The sequence below is a fragment of the Ptychodera flava genome, chromosome 4 (assembly GCF_041260155.1).
Source record: "Ptychodera flava strain L36383 chromosome 4, AS_Pfla_20210202, whole genome shotgun sequence".
NCBI lineage: Eukaryota > Metazoa > Hemichordata > Enteropneusta > Ptychoderidae > Ptychodera > Ptychodera flava.
Window position 1 is genome coordinate 24,144,199 of NC_091931.1, and position 22,297 is coordinate 24,166,495.

At 36.7% G+C, this 22,297-nt stretch overlaps 1 protein-coding gene across 1 annotated transcript; it reads right to left on the minus strand.

Annotated features, from left to right (window-relative positions):
• Positions 1-17,524: 17,524 nt before the first annotated feature.
• Positions 17,525-22,030, minus strand: LOC139131242 (translation initiation factor IF-3, mitochondrial-like). Its single transcript, XM_070697226.1, has 2 exons — positions 21,239-22,030; positions 17,525-19,875 (listed from the first exon to the last, which is right to left on the minus strand). The coding sequence occupies exons 1-2, from the start codon at positions 22,028-22,030 to the stop codon at positions 19,648-19,650; spliced, it is 1,020 nt and encodes a 339-aa protein (XP_070553327.1). The 3' UTR covers positions 17,525-19,647.
• Between the last annotated feature and the right edge of the window lie 267 nt (positions 22,031-22,297).

A 22,297-nucleotide genomic window follows, 5' to 3' on the forward strand; every position in this document is an offset into this window, starting at 1 on the left:
ACACTATGCGAAAAAAGTGACCCTTCAAAAGTGTTTGCAAGAAAAGAGTGACTCTCCTCACTTTTCATGCGCGAAAATCAGTGATCCTGCCCCGGCGTGTCATAGTCAGAATCAATAATATCTTAATTAAAGTCTATGACCTTTGAACCTTCAAAGAATACTCTGTAACCTTTACAAATTATCACTTGGATGTAATTCCAATATCATATTTAATTTTGTTATTCGCATCTGCTCTTTCAAACTCTCTTTTTTTATCAGGTACATTTATATCCATTCAAACATTTATAAAAGCATAGATAATAGCTAGTTTTGTGTTTGAAAAAGAATTCACAGTTTCCTCATAGACTACGATGTATAGTGAATCAACATTTTGGTGAAATTCCAAAATCAAATTTTTGCACGCACATGCACTTTTAACCACCTCAGTGTATTCAAGTACATTAATATCAATCATCAAGTGTCTATAACAGTGTTTTCTCTCGACTGTGTAATTTTTTGCACATTTCGAGCTATTTTCTATCCTGACAAACATAGCAATCAAAAGACGTCCATATTTATATAAGGCTGGCCCAAGCTCATATTGTAGTGACCAGTGAATTTACTGGTGTAACTACGTCCTCGGAAAAGACAAAATATCGACTGTCATTCAGCTTTGGTGACCTGCATGACGTGGAGTGTACGCATCGAAAAGAAAAGCCGATGACGTTGTTGCGGTTCAGCATCCGTGAGTGACAGTGCAATTTTATGATCATGTTTGAAAGGTAAAGTTTTTAAAGCAGAACTTGAAACACGTACTCTTACTGCACCAGTGACGGAAATATGACAAATTCAAGCTTCAGCTTTATGCAGGCACGCTGCAATGACAATCAATCTCTATCGCAATGAAATGCAAACATTTGATCACCCCATGTTTACATGCATTAATACTTGACATGGGAGATATTCAAGGAGTTTCAACGTGCGTATTGGCGGAGTAGAAGAGGAAAAAAACGAAGATACTATGATCATTACGCGAGAAATTCTGTCTTCACATTTTGATGTTTCGGCGCATGAAATCGAGAATGCTCACAGAACTGGTTTCAAAGGAAATACAAGGCCAATACAGATCATTGTAAGACTACACAATATAGGCCTCGGAAGTTTGATATTCTCAGAAGAGCAAGAACCGTTTTGGAAGGGACAGGCATTTTTGTAACCAACGACCCTCCTATGGAGAAGACTTAGAAAGAAGAAAACAACTGAAGCCCGTCATGGATGCTGCTAGAAAAGAGAAAAAGAAGATTTCCTTTAGAAATGGCAAGCTTTATATTGATGGGTGCCAGTACCCATGTAAGCGGTCTTTTCATTTTTCCCCTCCATGTTTATATCTTTATATTGTCTAAATCCCAAAACTTTTCGTGAAGTCTTTGTCCTCTCATGTTTTTTGCCTCTCAAAGCATTGGAGTATTCAAAAATCTGAATGTGCTAATAGTTTCTTCTTTGTTCAGAATGAGCAGTAACATTGAAATGGTAATTTTTCAACTTGGATTGGTAATAATAATTTTGAAGTGCGTTTATTATTTGGCAGAAATAGGTGCATTGTTTCAAGAAAGTATTTTTCCCATTATAGGCTACCCAAGAACTCATGTGCGTTTTTTAACCATATCATCGACTCACAAAATAAACTATGCCGCTGTAATTATCTGGTCGCCAGATTAACACCTTTCAAGGCCCAGATCACAAACATATGCTTGAGATCGAAACTATGAAATGAGAAAGCAATCTTTGATGAAGAACTCAAAATAGTTATGAAAAACTAGCCATGATAATATCCGACCAAGATCAAGCCTCGTTTTCAAATATTGAATTTTGAAATATTGCCAACCGTAGTCGTTCTACTTTTAAATGACTGTAAATCGTAAATTTTGCACAACATGTTAATGTAATCACTCTAAAAACCAGTAATCCTTTATAAAGAAATATCAATCTTTACGGCCCTGATACGCCTTTTGCGACCCGAGGTCGAATCGAGATAGTTCAGAAATGCACGTGATTGCCCATATTTGGGCACCGGGCCGGGGCGTGATACGTGACAACCAATTTCGGTCAAAAATGTTAAAAATTTGTTTTCTGACCGAAATCGTACTAAACCTATATGGGGTTAAATTTTGTTACAAATAGGGTTGATTGTTACAAATAGGGTTGATGAGTCAACCCTATTTGTAACAATCAACCCTATTTGTAACGATCAACCCTATTTGTAACAAAGTTTAAACAATTTGTAACAAAACCTAATTTTCAAAAAAACTTGGCCGTATTTGATGAAATCTGTCATATTAGTATGTTCGGGGGCAATTTTCTTTGTTTTCCTCGTTGAAACTCAATTTTTCGAAATGCTCGTGAGATTAAATTTCGTTGTGCAGGTTGCTAGGGATAAGAGCTCTACTCGTAAGATATAATCAAGTCGTACAGATACATGCCAAAGTTTGTTTCCGGGCAATTTTCATCAATTTCGGTCAAAAATGTTAAAAATCTTTTCTGACCGAAATCATACTAAACCTATATTGGGTTAAATTTTATTACAAATAGGGTTGATTGTTACAAATAGGGTTGACGTGTCATCCCTATTTGTAGCAACAACCCTATTTGTAACAAAATTTAACCAACTTGTAACAAAACCTAATTTTCAAAATAACTTGGCCGTTTTTGATGAAATCTTGATAAAATATACATATTAGTATGTTTTGGGGCAATTTTATTTTTTCCTTGTCGAAACTCATTTTTTCCGAAAATGCTCGTTAGATTAACTTTCGTTGTGCAGGTTGCCTAGTATAAGAGGCCTACTCGTAAGATATAATCGAGTTGTGCAGATACATGCCAAAGGTTTGTTTCGGGGCAATTTTCATGAATTTCGTTCAAAAATGTTAAGAAATCTTGTTTTCTGACCGAAATCATACTAAACCTATGTGGGATTAACTTTTGTTACAAATTGGTTTGATTGACACGTCAACCCTATTTGTAACAATCAACCCAATTTGTAACAAAAATTATCCCCATATAGGTTTAGTATGATTTCGGTCAGAAAACCAGATTTTTAACATTTTCGACCGAAATTGGTGAAAATTGCCCCGAAACAAACTTTTGGCACAACAACATTTAATCTAACGAGCATTTTCGGAAAAAATGAGTTTCGACATGGAAAAAAAGAAAATTACCCCTGAACATACTAATATGTATATTTCATCAAGATTTCATCAAATACGGCCAAGTTTTTTTGAAAATTAGGTTTTGTTACAAATTGGTTAAACTTTGTTACAAATAGGGTTGATTGTTACAAATAGGGTTGATTGTTACAAATAGGGTTGACACGTCAACCCTATTTGTAACAATCAACCCTATTTGTAACAAAATTTAACCCCATATAGGTTTAGTAAGATTTCGGTCAGAAAACAAGATTTTTAACATTTTTGACCGAAATTGGTGAAAATTGCCCCGAAACAAACTTTTGGCATGTATCTGCACGACTTGATTATATCTTACGAGTAGGCCTCTTATCCCTAGGAACCTGCACAACAACATTTAATCTAACGAGCATTTTCGGAAAAAAATGAGTTTCGACATGGAAAAAAAAGAAAATTGCCCCAAACATATAAATATGTATATTTCATCAAGATTTCATCAAATACGGCCAAGTTTCTTTGAAAATTAGGTTTTGTTACAAATAGGGTTGATTGTTACAAATAGGGTTGACATGTCACCCCTATTTGTAACAATCAACCCAATTTGTAACAAAAGCAGTTTCGGAAAAATGAGTTTTGACAAGAAAAAAAAAGAAAATTGCCCCCAAACATACAAATATGCATATTTTATTAATATTTCAACAAATACGGCAAAGGTTTTTTGAAAATTAAGTTTTGTTACAAATAGGGTTGATTGTTACAAATAGGGGTGATACAACCATGGTACAGTACACACTTTAAAGCGTGCTCATTGTTAATGGTTATTCCGCATATAAACCCGAGACCTTTTCTCGCACCCCAAGTCATGCTGCTTACATGTACATATTCGCAAAAAATCTAATCTTGTGTCAAACTTAAAAACCGAGATCTCTCATGCTATTGATTCTAATCAATGCATGGGTATCGAGTTTATATAGGAATGTTAGAAGATATAAAGCAGTAGGGACCTTGCACTTTGTAGGGTTGAGACTTAGTAACTAAGTGAGAGTCATTATCAGAATCAATAATACGATGTTTTAATGTCATCATATTCGCCAAAGTTGCAGAGCCTCTTGTTGATGAATAAAAGTATTATGTTTGAAGGAAACATTAATATTCGTTTTCAATAAAATCTTAGGAATATTTTATCCTATTGTGCAATGTCTCAAAACATGTTGTTTCTGCTTTTTGGAGGGAAATGAGTTTTGCACGAAACCTTCAAAACTAGTCTTAGAATAGAAAAACAGAATGAGCCGAGGCATTGCTACAGCAAGCACTTTGGTCCAGTCAATCTATTAAGTGTAAAACTTGTGTATTTTTGTAAAGGGTGGATTAAATTTTGAACTATGTTTGTTAAAGATGTAATTACATGAAATCAATTAAATATTGAGAAAGTAACAACTCGCTTTGGGAGTAAACGCAATTTTGTAAACGATCTTTTTTTCTGTTGCAAAGCGCGATAAGACCATGGAGTAGCTTAAGCTTTTAACGAAAATACTAATCTTTACAGTAAGAACATATTTACAAAATTTACAAGGTCCAAATATGTCGACTTGATTAAACAAATAGTTGAGAAATCCTATGTTGAGACAATAAATTATCCGCAAGATATAAAATGGAACTATATTTGGGAAACAAGGTGCTACAAACGCCCCTTAAATAAAAAAAAAGAATTATAATTTCATTTTTAAATTTATTCATTACATCTTACCTTGTAGTGCAAAGTTATTTAAACGGACTACGCCCTTGAAAATTATGTGGTGCTTGTCATGTTACAGAAGATCAAAAACAAATTTTCTTACATGGTGTGGAAGTTCAACATTTTTGGAAACAAATTTGATTTCTCTTTTTCATGTACTCTTGGCTCTCAAATTCTCTACAGCGACAAACTTGACTAGATTTGTGTACTTTTCATACTTTGTCTCAATCAGTACGAAAGGATATAACTGTGGTCAACGTCTACACGTGCTTCACAAGCCAAGCTAAAAACAGTACAACACTTTTTGACTCACTCGTGTCCGGAGTGTTTGTTAAATTTCATGGGGGGAATGTAAAATGGCTGATTGTCAGCGATAGTGTACATAATTTATGCCACAATGGCGAATCTTGATTTAATTAATGCAGTTGCCAATCCTACGGGAATGTATTTCGGATCGTAGGCTATTAAGGCGATTATTACTCAGGCAAGTCAGAAACAATCCATCCATCGTACAGCCACTGCTGTAGACAGAGCATTCTTTACGCAAATGTAATAATATTACATGACAGTGTGAATAGCTATTGATGCGTGCACCCAACAGCATGCATCTCCCACAACTTTCACACTACCATGCCATTAATCGAAAATTATACCTTTGTTGCGTGTTTTCATACCAGCCACTTTCCAACAGAGTGAACGAAGGAGAAAGTGAACATTGCATATTGACATCTTTGTTCAATAAAGAGTACGGTATAACCAGTATCATAAATGGCACAAACAGATGATATACTACGAAGGCAGAAGGTAATAGAAGGTCCAACTTCCTGTATTTGGAAATGGGTTCGGATAGAACTCGACGTATGAACTAAATTTCGGACGTTTGATTTTCTGCTTTAAATGAAACATAACTGCGCTAAATAGTAACTGACAACTAAGTAACCCTTCGCTCAGTTTAAACTCTTTCTCCAGTCCTTAAGAATTTTGTAATTGTGAGACCTCAAGGTTAATTAATGTCTCTCAACAAACACTAAAACAACCATATTTTGCAATGATCGAACCATTGTGAGGACGTTTCTGTAAACGTAACGTGTCACAGTAAGTGAGGCTACCCACAATTCCCCTTGATTTGTTCACTCAGACTTTTTTTGCTAAAGGCTTTTTCAATTTTATCAGTTTCTTAACAATTTTTAACTTACAATTTAAGTTCAGGATAATTTGTTAAAACTATGTTCCAAAATTATTGATTATGTTTAAAATTCAAGAGTGAATTGAATGAGAAGTCGATGTTAGGAGGTACTAAAAATTGCACACTTGTCAAGATTAAGTTATCAGCAACTAAGATGGTCTTATCATACCACCTGTCAGACATGCAAATTTCCTTTGTCATCATGGACATCAAAAAAAATCAATACCCTTTCTTTTGCCAACACAGATGCAACTTATTCCCTTAGTTTCCTTGAAAATATTGTGTATGGCTGTCAAAAATCTATGTCGATAAAATTACAAAATTGCTATCTCCTCCGCGGAAAAGGGGTTGATCTCCTCATTATTCGCAGTGAGAAATCAGAAAATTATGATTATCTGAACTATGTTGCCAGAATTTTGAAATATGGACCGAGTAGTTCTGTGTACAGAAGAAATTTGCTTCAGTTCAGTGAGTGATCTCCGTGTGTACAGATCATGGAGAATTGTGGGTAGCCTCACTTACTGTGCGTGTGTGAATTTCAGTTGAGTAGGTTTCGGATGTATAGAAAGCATAAATATCTCAAAGTCCAACCCAAGTATTTACATTAACAACTCTCCAGAATCATTACACCAGTAAAACAGAAAACATCTCTCTCTCTCTCTCTCTCTCTCTCTCTCTCTCTCCTCTCTCTCCTCTCTCTCTCTCTCTCTCTCTCTCTCTCTCTCTCTCTCCTCAAAATTTGTCACAACGGCTGAAGTGAGAGCTGTCTGGGCCTGAGTGGATTGATCATATTTACTGCAGGAGGTAGCTATAGCCTAAGTATACCTATAAAAGCCAGCAAATAGTACTGATTTAACATAATGTTTGATGAAGTACATTAGATAAATGCCGGGCTAATGTGTTAATACGGCTCGGTTCTTGTGGTAAACCTCAGGATGATTAAAACTAACCAACAGAGTAGTGCAATTTTACCCAATCTTCATTTAATCAGCAGACAACATCGACATGGTTATCTCTCACCGACTCCTATAATTTATGAATTAGGAGGTGTTTGTTTTCTGGTCTATTTTCCTCCAGTATTTCTCATCATAAGGGTGTTTTTAGCGAAAATTTCTCAGCGAAAGGGTGTTTTGAAATCTTGCCACCACCAGAATGTAATCGCATCTTTGTCGCCTGCGTGCGTTTGCGCCCACCACATTGCTCAACGTGTCGTCTAGCTATACAGGCAATAACAGAGTCTAGAAGTCTGTCATTGTCGTCATAGAGATGACGATGGAGGTGGGGTCATGACTTATACTTATCATTTTACGACTGTTAAAGTTACTACGGATATTCTCTGCACCTATAGCTACGTCGCTATTTTGTACAATGATTTCTGGGTAAGTAAGGCAAATAAATCGGACGGATAAGATTAATAATGACATAAACAACCAAAGATACAATCAGCAAATGGTGTCGTCATCATGACGTAGATTCGAAATTAAGAAAATACTTAATATTGAAGTAAAAATCAGTACATAATGAAATGACGACTGAATAATGACACAGTAACAACAACCTATGAAACAATTCCTTTGAAATACACGTTAACAATAAAGTCGTTGATATTGAATGAGATAAAGACAAACAAATAAGAAAACAATAATTGAATATAGTGCAGAATTATGAGACAGTATAGATTAAATAACAAAATATTGGCAAAATTAATGACCAAAGATTCATGACTTCGAAACGAAGAATAATCAAATAATGGCATAATTGTGACATATGCTTCAAATATAGAGATCAAGTTTATTTTTGGCACTGTTCTTACCCCGTAAGTACGCCCAGTATCGTGCAACTCCCATTCCCATCATGCTTTTCACACTGGCTTGGCAGCGATCCACATATTACTGCCCTTTAGCGTCTCGAGTGTTTCTCCCCACAAAGGTTACGAAAGGGAAGCGAACACTATAATCTTTTATTTGTTCAAAACTGAAGATACGTTACAACAGACATCAGAAATGGCACAAAGAAATGATCAAGAAAACGAAGGTATCAACGGCAGAGCAGGTACGTGAAAGTTTTTTCTATTTCGAAAGTGTGTTCGGCATTGACGCCCGAACACTTACTGCATTTTAACCAGTTTGGTTCCTCTTTTCATAACTTTCAAAGACGACCAATTCACAGCCTTAAAAATTGATCACTTTTTGACAGTGGGACGTCAACATCAATTAAAATGTCGCACAAGACTTCCAGAACAGCCAACGGCTTGTAATGATCAAATCGACTTTAAAACATTTCTGTGATTTACATTTCAGTGTTAAAGTAGATTGAGCAAATTGATAAACATAAATGTAACTATATCTAAACGTCGGGCGTGGTGAAAACCTTTTCATGTTAGGGGCAACATCAAAAGTTCAATATAATAAATCTAACTTAATTGCTTAAGTTTGGCCTCAGACCCCCTCCCCCACCCCACCCCCCTTCTAACTTAACTGACCTAAAATTGAATATCATTGCGGACTCATACCCTGTACTAATTCTTTCAAACGACGTACCAATGTACCATTGAATTAAATAAAACTTGAAACCATTATAAAGTAACAAAAATACGGGTGACTGGATCGGTTTTAGCGTACAAAAAACAGCCTTGAAGTCGTAAAATTTGACTGCACAGAAATTAATTTGGCCAACCCCCACCCCACCCCCAAACTTAAGCAATTAAGTTTTTTTTTCAAACATCGATCTTTTGACGTCGCCCCTTACCAACAGAGCGTTCCCGAAAACACGCAAAAGACCCGATTCTCTCTCTCTCTCTCTCTCTCTCTCTCTCTCTCTCTCTCTCTCTCTCTCTCTCTCTCTCTCTCTCTCTCTCTCTCTCTCTCTCTCATTGTCAAGGCCTAAGTGGACGGGTTATATTCACTTTACAAAGTATATGTAGGCAAACTATTCCTATAGTTATCAGCAAGGAGACGAGATTTAACATAACATTTGATAAATTGCGTCTTGGCCGTATGGATAATGCATTATGTGGCGTTGTTCTGAGGTAAACCTGAAGACAATATTCCCTCTGTTTGTGATCACAACAGGCAGGAATGTTACGTGGGCCTCGGTGGGGTTAATTTACACAAGAAACAAAGAGAAAAGATGCCTGCATCGTTTGATAAATTACTTTGAAAAAATGCTAAGTAGTGCTTTAATAAGGCTTTTGTTTTCATATTGTAAACCGTTTGATCAGTTACAAAATATCTATAGAAATGCGTAATTTTGTTCTAATTTGATCACACCCTTTTACCTACATTGTATTTTCACATCGTTCATATATTCGCGTTACTCATCAAAGCAATTATGGGAGAACAGTGTAGATTAATTTCTTCAAGTTTCCCAAGGAATTTCGCATTTCATAGAATTGCCACCAAAAAGTCAATAACCCCCTACAATATCCTTAATTCCAGGTAACGTCTAATAAATATTTAGGTTGAATGGGTAACCTCGCAGCAGCCTCGACTGTGTACAGTTACGTCATTGTTTTTGGAGAGTTCCACTGGGTCGACGCCCATAACTACTGGTAGTAGTAGTACTGGGCCCGGGCGCGATATAGCAGGAAGCGATGATAAATGTCCACATCACTGCTTTTTTTCAATCATGATTTATTATTCATTTGATACTAAAATAAAGGATTGTCTGGGATAGACTAGCGTAGATTTGTTAGCATTGAATAAATCAATGCCGACAAATCTACGTTTAGTCTACGCTCTCATCAATTTACTTGCGATGTCCTTTTGCTATGTGTAGATGTATAGAAAGAAGACTGACTTGAATATTTGTATTCATGTTTGTTTGTTTTTTCAGATCGACAACCATGTATTGCTCTTCAGGTGAGGAGAAAGAATCACGGCCATTCTGACACTTATATTGAAACGGTTTTTATGATTTTATATTCACTCATTTGTGTTGTGTTATTACATTCGAGTAATTTATGTGTCTATAAGCTCTATTTTATTGATCACAGACACTTTTTAGAACAAGGTACAAAGCCTGCATATAACAAAAAACTCTCTCTCTCTCATTGTCGGCAGGGTTTCGGAAGGTAAACGATACAAATTGAATGCTTTCAAATTATTGATATATTACAGTGCGTTTCGCAAAGGATGTGTACTACCTGGTTAAAATTATTAACGGGTTTCTTTGCTCTTTGTCGTGTTGTTACTATTTAAGGAATTTGGAAATGATGATGTCCATGAGAATGGAATTGAAAACAATGAGAGAAACTGCTGCACGAGATGGTGGTTTGTTGTCCTGGTAACGACGGTAGCCTTGCTGGTCACGCGTTTGTGTCTTCTGGTGATGTTCTTCGTCGTATTCGTCGACTGTCTTGCTAATGGCACAACAACATCAAAATGCCATGATTTCAGTCTCATTCCCAATCGCCAGGTGTTTGAATCATTTCTACCATTGCTGTCTATAGCAACGTCAATTCTATGGCTTGTCGTTCTCCATAACCTCGAACAGCGGAAACCTACATACTGTCACATCGCGAAAATACTTTTGAACAAAGTGTACTTTTGGAAGTTTGCTTTCGCCTGGCTAGTTGTCTTGGCTTACCATTATTCAGTTGTCCACTCCAATTTGGGACTTCCAGGATCGTACCTGTACATCTTCTTGCCTATGGAAGAAACCAGTTCTGCGATACTAATGTTCGTCTCAAATTTTCGGAAAGGCCCAACCAAACATGACAGCACGAAATTTAAATTTATCTTACGAATGTTCATAGCGGTTCTCATGATGGTTGCTATTGAGAATTTTACCATATCAGTGATATCAACAATTTATATATCACTTAAGGTACTCACCTTACCATCGGAATTCGCCGGCAACAGCAGTCTTCACACGGCGATAAACTTGACCTTTCTTGTGATCAACGCTTGGTACAGGTACGCAAATAAATAGTTTCTTTTATCAAAATGTTATCAATCAAAATTAATCAATATTGTTCATGTCATGTATCTAACATACAATTATAGAAGATATTATTATTGAATATGCCGCATTCACTTTGCTAAACGTGGCACTACTTTGTAATCCCTCCAGCCCGAGGTCTGGAATTTCTGTCAAAAAGCGTGACAGTGTACAAAATGATCTTGTGCTCTGCATCGTCCCTTCCTATTCGATAGCATCGTTGGAAACAAAATCAGCTTTATTTGGGATAAAAGCCTTATCGTTAAGTTTCTCTTGTACATTTTATAGATGGAGCATCGCTGACTTCTTTCTGATGAAGGCCTTCCTCACACGCAAGGATTGTCGTGTTCTGCAAGATGTTGGCGACAACAATGAGTGTAAGTGTGAAAAAAATAACAGACACACCGACATCAACAACACAGAGTCACAAGTCTGAAGATCTACACTCGTAAACATCGGCCATGACTTGCCCTTGAAGAAACGTATTTCATCAGATTCAAGTCGTCCTATGAAAATCGTGTCACAAAGAAATGTATACACAAGGAAATAACTAACAAATATAAAAAAGCTTAACCGTTATATAGAGAACAATATACATACACACATATAGAATATAGTGAATATGGTGAAATATCGTTATACATCAAAACAATTATAGGCTCCTGTAATTGGAAACCTTTACATGGTAGCGATCCCTTCATTTTATTGTATCAACATATCGATATGTAACTGACCAATGTATAGGGAAATGTGTGCAGTGTTTTCGAAGTGCGTATTACCTTTGCGATTCGTGTCTTTTTCAAGGGAGATAAAATACCCTTGCTGTTCTAACATTAATAGATGAATATACCGTAAAAACGAATTTATTTACTCATCCACTATCACACTATTATTTTTCGTTTCTGTTCTTCTCCGGGGTCCTTCTACTCAGAGAGGGGTGTAATTTTCTTTCCAAACAGCCAGTTGTGAGAGTATTATTGCAATTATTGCTCTGTATTAGTATATATTTTCACAGGGAGACAAGAAACACTGATGGTTATAGTTGCAGGCTCATTGCTCTCTACAGTTCCCTAATAAGGACTTCTCTCTCTCTCTCTCTCTCTCTCTCTCTCTCTCTCTCTCTCTCTCTCTCTCTCTCTCTCTCTCTCTCTCTCTCACTTTGCAATTTTGAGCAAACGGTCACGACTAGTGACCATTTTATCTCCTCATATATTGTATTTTCTTGATGTTTGCGCATTTGATTTTTTGTCTCATATTTTTGATTTTCTAATTCATCTTATGCCTCACGTCTCAGAATTGTCATATCCTTTTGGCTTTTTTACGCTGCCACGCTCTACCGGTTTTATTAGTTTCTTTGTATGACGTATACTCATTTACTCTCATTTACTCTTTGCTTTTAATGTAAACTCTGTTTATTTTTCAAGTTTACCATTGCATAACATTTTTATTTCATCCGTTGTATACTAGTATTTAGTGTGTTTACCTTTAAGAATATAATCTGTTTGTATAGTTGAAATGTTAATGCAATAAAGATACTAGTCGGAAACTAAAGCAAGTAATCGAGGACACCTATCTATAAGATAGATAAGATAAGATAAGATAAAACTTTATTAAATCTCTAAGAGGGCAATTTAAATGACTGCTTGACAAACGATAGAAAAAAAGATTCAAAAGTCAAAATGCACAAAAAGCTCAAGGCAATAAAAGCGAAAACAGAAACAAAAATGAATAAAGCTGTTAATTCCCAAGATTAAAATATGCATTAAAAAGACTAACAGCTTGTGGAATAAAAGAGTTTGCCTAGCGCCGGTGGCCTAAGTCTGCCACTTCTAACAATGCGTTTGTCGACCAAGTCGTGATGTAGAGGATGAGTCGTGTCAGTCAGAATAAGGGTTACTTTGTTATCAAGTCGGTCATGGTAGATAAGGTCAACTTAACGTCGCTGTGAATTTCCGATGATTGTGTCCACCTTCCTTATGATTTTGTCAAGCCCAGCTTTCTCTTGCTCCGAGATGTTGCAACCCAAACAGACAATACAATAACTTAGTACACTGCTGATAACAGCATTGCAAAATGGATCTCTTTCCTTACATTAAAAGACCTTAATTTTCGAAGACAATACATAAGGGAATTAAGCTTTTTCAACATTGCTTCAACATGAAAACACCAGCATAATATACTATCAATAGTGATACCCAAGTACTCATAAGTCACAACTCTGCAAACATTTTCACCTTTTATAACAACTGGGTCGGGCTCAATTGGTTGCTTACGAAAATCAATTAACATATCCTTCGTCTTGTTAACATTCAAAACTAAGTAATTTCTATCGCAATAGTTGACAAAGCGTTCAATTTCAAGCAGGTATAACTTGAGTAGTCATCATTACTAATCAAACCCACCATGACCATGATAGAGTCATCTGCAAACTTAACTAAAGGACAAGTCATTTCTGTTGCTCGGCAATCAGCAGTATACAAGGTAAAAAGAAAGGGAGCAAGCACAGTACCCTGTGGTGCCCTGTACTTGAATATGTAATTCCTGATGCCACAGAACCCAATCTTACATACTGTGCCCGATTGGTAAGGTAATTTGATACCCATGATATCATTGCACTTGGAATTTTCATTGACATTAATTTTCTTGCTAATAGGGGTGGCTGGATTGTGTTGAAAGCACTTGAAAAATCAAAGAACATTATTCGGACTGAATTGCCAGTTTATCCAGATGTGAATAAATCTTATGTAACATCGTCAGAATTGCATGGTCAGTATTTCTGTTTTGTTGATAGGCAAATTGCAAAGGATCAGTGAAATTAATGACAAGTTTTTGCAGATGTTGCAGAACAATACGTTCACAAACTTTCATGACAGTGGACGTTAATGCCGCTGGACGTAGAATATTCATACAAGTAATGACATTCTTTTTAGGGACTGGGACGATACAAGACTTCTTCCAAACAGCAGGGATTTGTTAACTAGTAAAACACATATTAAAAATAACAGAAAAGATTTTTGCTGATTGGTTGGAGCACATAATTTGAGGATGCGTGGTGAGACTGCATCAGAACCAACAGCGTTGTTTGGGTTTACTTTGTTGAAAAGAAAACGGACTTGATCTTCGGTTGTTTTAAATGTTTTCTATTGATTTTCAGGGACAAATTTCAATTGGTCTTCTGCACTGTCAAGCTCAACACTGAAATCATGACGATTAAACCTGTTGTAAAATGTATTCAAATTGTCAGCGTAATCCAATGTCGGTTAGGGTATAAATGAGACGCTATTATTTTTACAGGTGTAGACACTCATGAGCTTCATACTAGCCCAAACGTTTTTCATATTATTAGTAATGGTGAAATATTTCTCTATTCTTCGCTTATAATACTCTCTTTCTCTCTCTCTCTCTCTCTCTCTCTCTCTCTCTCTCTCTCTCTCTCTCTCTCTCTCTCTCTCTCTCTCTCTCTATTCTGATTACACGCTTAAGTTCTTTCTGTATAGTTTTTAACTGATCCCTGTCTTTTCTTGCATACACGAGCTTCTTTTTGTTGATAATTTCCTTTACTCTCTTTGTTATCCATGGTTTATTATTGGGAAATATGTTGGTAGTTTTCTTCGGCACGGTGGATTCGACACAGAAATGTATGTAGCCGCCAATTGTCAGAGCCAGTTCGTCTATGGAACAGGTGGAATTCACAAACATGTCCCAATCGGTACATTCCAACGCTCCTTGAAGTGTGATAATCTCGTCAGGTGTCCACTGAAATGTCGTTATGGTCTTTGCAGGTTCCCGTTGCACGATTAGACGGTATTTCGGGACCAGGTGAACGAGATTGTGATCTGAACGACCAAATGGAGCTAATTGGCGAGATGTATATGGGCAAGCAATATTTGTGTAGCATAAATCTATCGTTTTGTCGTAGCGAGTTGAACATGTAACATTCTGGTTAGTAGCTGACATTAGTTTTCTTGAGAGTACAATGATTAAAATCGCCATTAATGACATACAAAGCGTCAGGAGCTGATGTTTCCAAATCATGAATTGTTCTGCTGATTTCCTCTGAAGCATAACTTGCTTTTGCACTAGGTGGTACGTACCCCGTGATCAGAAGTACATGCAATAATTCTCTAGGCAGATAGTATGGTCGACGTCTTAGGCTCATGACTTATAATTCCACATTTGGTGTACATGTCTTGAATTTGACACTCACATTGTTAGGATGACACCATTTCTCATTGACGTATACACAAACGCCTCCACCCTTCTTCTTTCCGGATGACTTTGTTCTGTCGCCTCGAGTCATTTACATCAGTATTGAGCCAGGTTTCTGTGAAACACATTGGGCTACATGTCCAGTCAAAATACGTTTAGTCGTAGTTCTACTGGTCCACACACTATGTCATATATATCGCATCGAGTCTGAAAAGATTAAATCTTGTAAATCACCGGGAGTTGATGGCATTCCTGGAGAACTTTTGAAATTTTCTACTGATGTTACCATTCCCTTAACACATTTTGTTTGATAGAATTTTTGAATCTGGTTATTTTCCCGAAGAATAGGCTATAGGTGTTGTTATTCCTCTGTTTAAAAGGGATATAGAAATGACACTGGTAATTATCGGGGTATTTCCCTTTTAAATGTTTTTGGTAAAGTGTTTACCTCAATTCTAAATGAGCGTTTGACATCATGGGCGGAACTCAATGAGTTAAGATCTGACTGTCAAGCGGGTTTTCGAAGAGGTCAAAGCACATGCAGTTGATAACATCTTTGTTTTGCACGCATTGATACAAAAATATTTGAGTGTAAGCTTAAGGGGTGGGAAATTGTAATGCCTTTTCGTTGATTTTGCAAAGGCATTTGACAGTGTGAATCATTCTTTACTTCTACCGTACATAAGCTTTCTCTTCTCGGTGACTCAGGTAAAATGTGTATTCTAATGTAAAACCATGGGTAAAGTCTGGGTCTAAGCTTTCAAATTATTTTAATTGTCCAGCTGGTGTTAGGCAGGGATGTATGCTTAGCCCTGTACTATTTACTTTCTTTATTGAAGAATTGAACAACATGTTAAAAAACTCTGGTAGCATTGGAATTCAATTAACGCGAGACATGTACAACTTATTTTCACTGCTGTACGCTGTTGATGTTGTAAAATGTTCTGACTCTGTTGTAAACTTACAGAAATTGATTAATATTTTGGGCGAATTTTGCAGTAAATGGGCGATGGCTGTAAACATTAATAAGACAAAAATAATGGTTTTTCGTATTAAAAATGGATGTCACAGAGCAAGTACAGAAAAGTGGGTTTTGAAGCTGTTTCTTATTATAAATACCTTGGTCTTGTTTTATATCATAGAAATAGACGGGGCAAAGCGGTTTCGACATTAGCAGAGCACGCCAATAAAGCACTCGTCATGTTATCTGTCGCAACAAAAAAATGGAGGATTTCCATGTAATATACATTTTATACTTTTTGACACAACTATCTTACCAATTATGATTTACGCTTCTGAAATTTGGGGTTTCCAACGTAATGAAAAACTTGAACAAATACAAAGAAAGTGGTGTAGGGCCTTTTAGGTTTGCCACCAAGTGCAACATATGAAGCTATGGAGAATACGGCAGATTTCCTCTTTTTGTGTACTCGCTGAAACGCTGCATCAAGTTTTGCTTACGGTTATTAGAACTACCATCCTCAAGATTGCCACGCCCAGCATATGTCATGCTTTTCCAAATTGACGAATTAGGGAGGCATAGCTGGGTTACATCGATTAATGTTTTGTATTCTTATGGTTTTGGCTTTGTATGGCTGGCACAGGAGGTTGGTAACAAAGAAATGTTCTTACATGTAAGTGATTTTGAGAAAAGGGTAAAAGACATTTGCAGGCAACAATGGTGGGGAAACATTATGAAAAGGCTGTAAAATAGAATTTTTCGTCCACTATGTTGCAAGCCTCGCGTTCTCGATCACGTTCAACTGCTTGAACCGCCCTCCCTCGTGCAAAAGCGGCGCGCCCTCAAGTGGCAATAGTTGACTACAATGGATCATTGCATACCATGAAGTGTTGAAGCTGTTACAAAGGTTGATAGGGATTCAATTCAAGTGGGAAAGTCGGAGTTCCCTGTATTTAAAATACATTATCTAAATGAGAAAAAAATACTACAAGAGTGCCATAAAGTTAATGAAAGATCTCTGAAGTATCGGGTGCAGCGAGATGAGAAGATATAGTTGCTGCTGGAAGATTGAACATCATCACAAATCAATCACAGTGAGCGTAACCTCTACAGCAAATAATTGCTTTGCCTAGACCATCTTTATTGTTTGCAAGAAAAATCTGCTATTCCATGACAAACAGAAGATTAAAATTTACTATATATTGCTGCCTGTAGCAATCATGCATGCGCAGGCAGTTGATGTCTGCCAAGCCCCAGAAAATCAACCAAATAAAACTTTAAAGGAACATCATGATGTGAAAGAATGATGATAAAAGTTTGAAACAGAGTCTGAGGTAAGGCATTCTCGCGAGTCAGAGCATAAAGAGGCGCGTGGTTTACGACGATAAGGTAAGGTATCAAGATTATGAATGCCCCACAAGAGTTGAGGAAGAATGCGCCTCGGGGGACACACGTTCGGACTCTCAAACTTGTACAATTCTTTTCTGATCTACCACTTGTGGGGGTTCATTTTGAAGCTCTTGGTATAAGGAAACTTTTAACCGTCTTATTTAATTTTATTTTTATCCTTAGAGTTAACAAGGCGATAGCGGCCATTTTGCATTTCAAATATCGGTATATCTTGGGTAATTATTTTCTAGTACCAAAATTTGTACGGTGTCGGTGACCCCCGATTTTTATTATGCATTTTGAAAGAGAATTGTTAAAACGATTCTTTAGGAAAGTTTGAGGAAAAGTTTGTCTTTCACTTTCGAGGAGCACATTACCTTAATAGAGACAAAAAACAATACAAAATACTGTGGATATCCTGTTAGAATTTAGACACATTAAAAGACAAGCGACAGTTCTTGTCAAATTACCTTCAAATAAAAAGAAACCCTTTTAGTAGGCATTGTATCCAACAGACAAGCGTTCGCTCCTTATATCATTTTTATCGCAGCTTTAGGCCAAAAAAAGTAAATTGTGCTGTTCCGATAACATGGTTTTCAAAAATAGGGTAGGTAGGTCGGCAGGAATTTTTTTTCCAAAATATTTTTATTTTTAAACATGCCTTTTTCAGGGTTTCAGGGCGGTCAAACACTGGCAACAACATGTCCAGAAAATGTATCATACATATAAACGAGGAAAAAAACATAAAAGACATCCTCGTTCAAGCAAAAATCAAATGCCAAGTAACGAATGTGTGATTTTACGGTTTTTTCTTTCTTTTTTTAACTTCCGTTTTTACGTAGCTCTAAATTTAAAGTTTAGGGTCGGCAGGTAAAAAAATAGCGTAGGTCGGTTATCGGAACAGCACCATTTTATTTTGTACGGCCTTGTCATTATGTAGAGACAACACATAAATTCATCATTTCAGTGCAGACTTTGCTGATAATACAAAAAAAGCACTTCAAGATTAAACACAAACAATATTTCTTTTCTGTTGCTCTTTTCAGCCAAAGATTTTATTACACTGAAATTTCTTCAGGACACATCTCTTCACTCGCAAACACAAATAATACCCATTAGAAATTACTGTTCTATCTCAGATCTACAGCTTACAGTACACCTGTATTCAACATACTTGAAAAATTTATATCGGATGTAAGAAAAATCTTCACTCCATGATATTATCATTATGGATGCTGGTTCCCACATTCCTTTTAATGTTTGTAATTGTTGATAGGATTTTCTTTTGAAATCAATGTTTGTCATGAACAGGTACTAGGTTCTTTCATTCACACACTAGAATGCACCTCTGCTTGTTCTGCATTGTTCCGAAGCGAAGTTTTGCGGAAAAAAGGGTATTCTGAGATTAAATGATAAATTTTAATGAAATCTGAATTGAAGTAAAGTACGATACAAAGTGAAACAATAGTCTGGTAGTATTCATAGATGTTCAAAATAAAGCACTGCAAGCTCTGAGTTCTTCTCACTTAATATAATGGTTTCAGTTTCTGTAATTAATTATGTATAGCTGACTCCTCCAAACACCCCCCCCACCCCCTCCACCCAAAATCCACAATTCAAAAATGATTCAACCATGAAACGGTTTGGAAAAATGTCACACCATTGACCTTGAATGAATTGACAGTTCTGCATTGTAACCTGTCCATCCCAAAAGCCCTATAAACAGGTCCACATTTACCATTGATGACAATGTATCTGGGCCAAACCACGTTTGTGAAAGGGTTAATCTAATTTGAACATTCTTATCCAGGTGTGGGACTAAATGGAGGAGCCAAATGCACATCATACTTTTGCCTAGCAGGTTATTACCCATATTGGTCCAGTTTGGCCGAAAACATACTTGTGCACTCCTCTTGTCTGCATTTGGGAAGATTTGAATGCATCATAACATGATTGTTTTGAAGCTTTGATATCAAACATATTACCAAAGGAGAAAGAAAAATAATAACGAACTCTCTCTCAGATTTGATGATATGCCAAGGATCTGTGGCAAGCACAAATTCTTTTAAGTGCTTTTTGGTTCATCTTTTACACTCTTTCTAGAGTCATTCTGATTTTGTTTTCTTTCTTCCTCTTCTTGTTTCTTTTTCTTTCTCAGAAGAGCTCTCTCCTTGTCCGATAGTAGTCTGAGAACACATTGTAAATTCCTGCTTTCAGAGCCAGTGGCCTTGGGTTTGGAGTTCAGGGTCGCAATATCTTGTATTTCCTCCATCAATTTCTCTATCAATTCTTCCTGCAATGACATCAAGAGCAAAAAAAAACTCCAAAGGATTAAAGCCACAATATTAAAATCATGGTAAAAAATGAATAAAACATACAAAAAAAGGAATATTGTGGTGTTTAATGTACATAACTTGAAGTTTAGTTTTGACTAAAGTTTTGTTTTTTGTTAAAATGATCTTGATCACCAGTTTCTGTAGGTGATGATGCTACATTATAGGAGCATTATTGACAACAGCATAGTAACAAAGATGCTGAACTAGTGACATTCAATTCTATAATGAATATCAGAAACATCCAGGCTGATGCAACATACCATAACTACTTGCATATTGAAATTATACCTGATAATCTGCATCTGTGATCTGAAATTAGCACTTCCTTTGATCAGTCTGATAAAAAACATTTTTTTATGTCTCTATAACCCTTTTCATGCCAGACGGTATCACTTCCCAAACTGCTAAGTCAGATGATTGTAAAAAGCTGTATTAAGTCAAAAACATGTGTATTTTCACCAACTTGGCTTTGTCTCGATAGCAGCTTTAGTCCCTAAAAATCATGCGTACGCTATGAATCTTTTCAAGGGCCTTCAAATGTTAAAAATTGTGTTGAAAAGCACCATACGCGACATGTTGAGCTACACTAGTTTTATCCAACTTGATTATGAAGTATTTAGTGACAGCCTTTGACTTGAATAAGGTATATGATAATGTGATAATGTCAAGGTATTGCAGTGGCATATCTTAGACTACTCATACATTTCATTTGGAATGTACTGTACTTTACCACAGCATCAATCCAGCAATATAGCCTAGTCTTTTTTGAGCAGTCTGTACCATGCATCATAAAACAATATGGATGATACACAAAAATTCAACTTTTTTTAGGGTTAACCATCACAGGTAGTTCTCTGATGACCAATTATTGTCAGGTAGTGCTTTGCATACCAATTCAATCTGGAGACATAAATTAGCAATTTTACTTAAGATACAAAAAAAAATATTGTTTCTGGTCATTGCGTGCATCGTTTCAGAACCTGCATGCCATGTCTTTTTTTTGGTTACATACTCATCAGTACAGCTATCCTTGATATCCCTATTTGCATGTCCAATAATGCTAAAAAGAAATCGGAAGTATTACTCAGCCAGTGATAAAAGACAATAACTGTTGTATCAATAGTGCCAAACCAGCATTGTTAGGAATTAAAAACAAAGAAAAAAGGAAAGAAAGAAAATTGCGTCGTCACATCACTTTTGCTGAATGTCAAGGACCAGAAATAATTTTTTTGCCTAACCTCTCTGTTCTCATATTTACAAATTCACATTTCCCTGTACTGGGTCACGTGTTGGTCACATGAATTACACCACTTCCGTTACCTTGTACTCAAAAGTTGTCCTCATCACTTTCCTATTGTCATTCACAATAATCTTGACATGGTGACCTTTCTGAAGCCATCCGTGGATGTGTTTCTTCTTAATGTTCAGATCATTCTCGCTGATGTTTCCAGATAGCTTAATCTCCTTTGAAGTGGTCGGCTTAGGTTTACTACTCTGCTTTTCCCTCAGTTTCATGCGGTTTTCGTGGAGGTCTTTTCCAGACATCAACTTGTACACTGGGTGAGGTTTGGCGTTGGGGCTGGCAAGAACCAGTTTAAGATCTCTCTCCTCCGACATTTTAATTGCATCGGCCCGATGAGTCGGTCCCAAACTATCTCCATTTTCATCTATCAAGTGGATTATTCTGTCCGGTACTCTCCTTCCGACGTTACTCATTGTCACTCGTTCGATCTTGCTCTTTTTCTTTTTTGCAGGCTTGTCAGCCTCGGTGTCTTCAGCAACAGTTGGTTCCACAAGTCTTGCTCGGGTGTTTGAAACTTCTTCTTCAGGAGGATCAGAACTTGCAGAGGAAGACATTTGAATTGTTGTGACTCTTAGATGGAGTTTTGAGGGAAAGTTTGCGTCTATAGTACTTGGTTTGTCAATGAAACCAAATGCTGTGGTGACCCATCTATTCGACACGCCCACCTTTAACAAGGAGTTGCGATAGGCGATATTTTTGTAAATTTTTCCACTTTGAACACCACAAATGACGAACGGGTTCGTCCATGGGTTCTTCATCGTCCGAATCCCTCCACATATCGTTTGGGAAAATCTTGCTAAAAGCACCATTTTACAACACTGAACGCATGGGACGTGTTGTAAACAACTTTCGGGTCACACTGGGGTCAGCACCGCGAACGGGGTGGGCATGGTGCTATCAGATTACTATGGCAGGTAAATTCAACAAGGTTACAACTATGGCTCTTAAACCCTCTTGTGCAGAACCACTGCCGATTTACCTGGTCAATAAACAGCAAAAATGACAAAAGCAACCCATTCACTTGATACACACAACAGAAGTTTCCAGGCACGCGTTACCGTACAAAATCCATGTGG

Coding starts and splice junctions, on each gene's coding strand:
- LOC139131242 (XM_070697226.1), bottom strand. CDS start 22,030: ATGGTGCTTTTAGCAAGATTTTCCCAAACGATATGTGGAGGGATTCGG. Junction 19,876..21,238: donor GGACAACTTTTGAGTACAAG/GTAACGGAAGTG, acceptor ATGTCATTGCAG/GAAGAATTGATAGAGAAATT.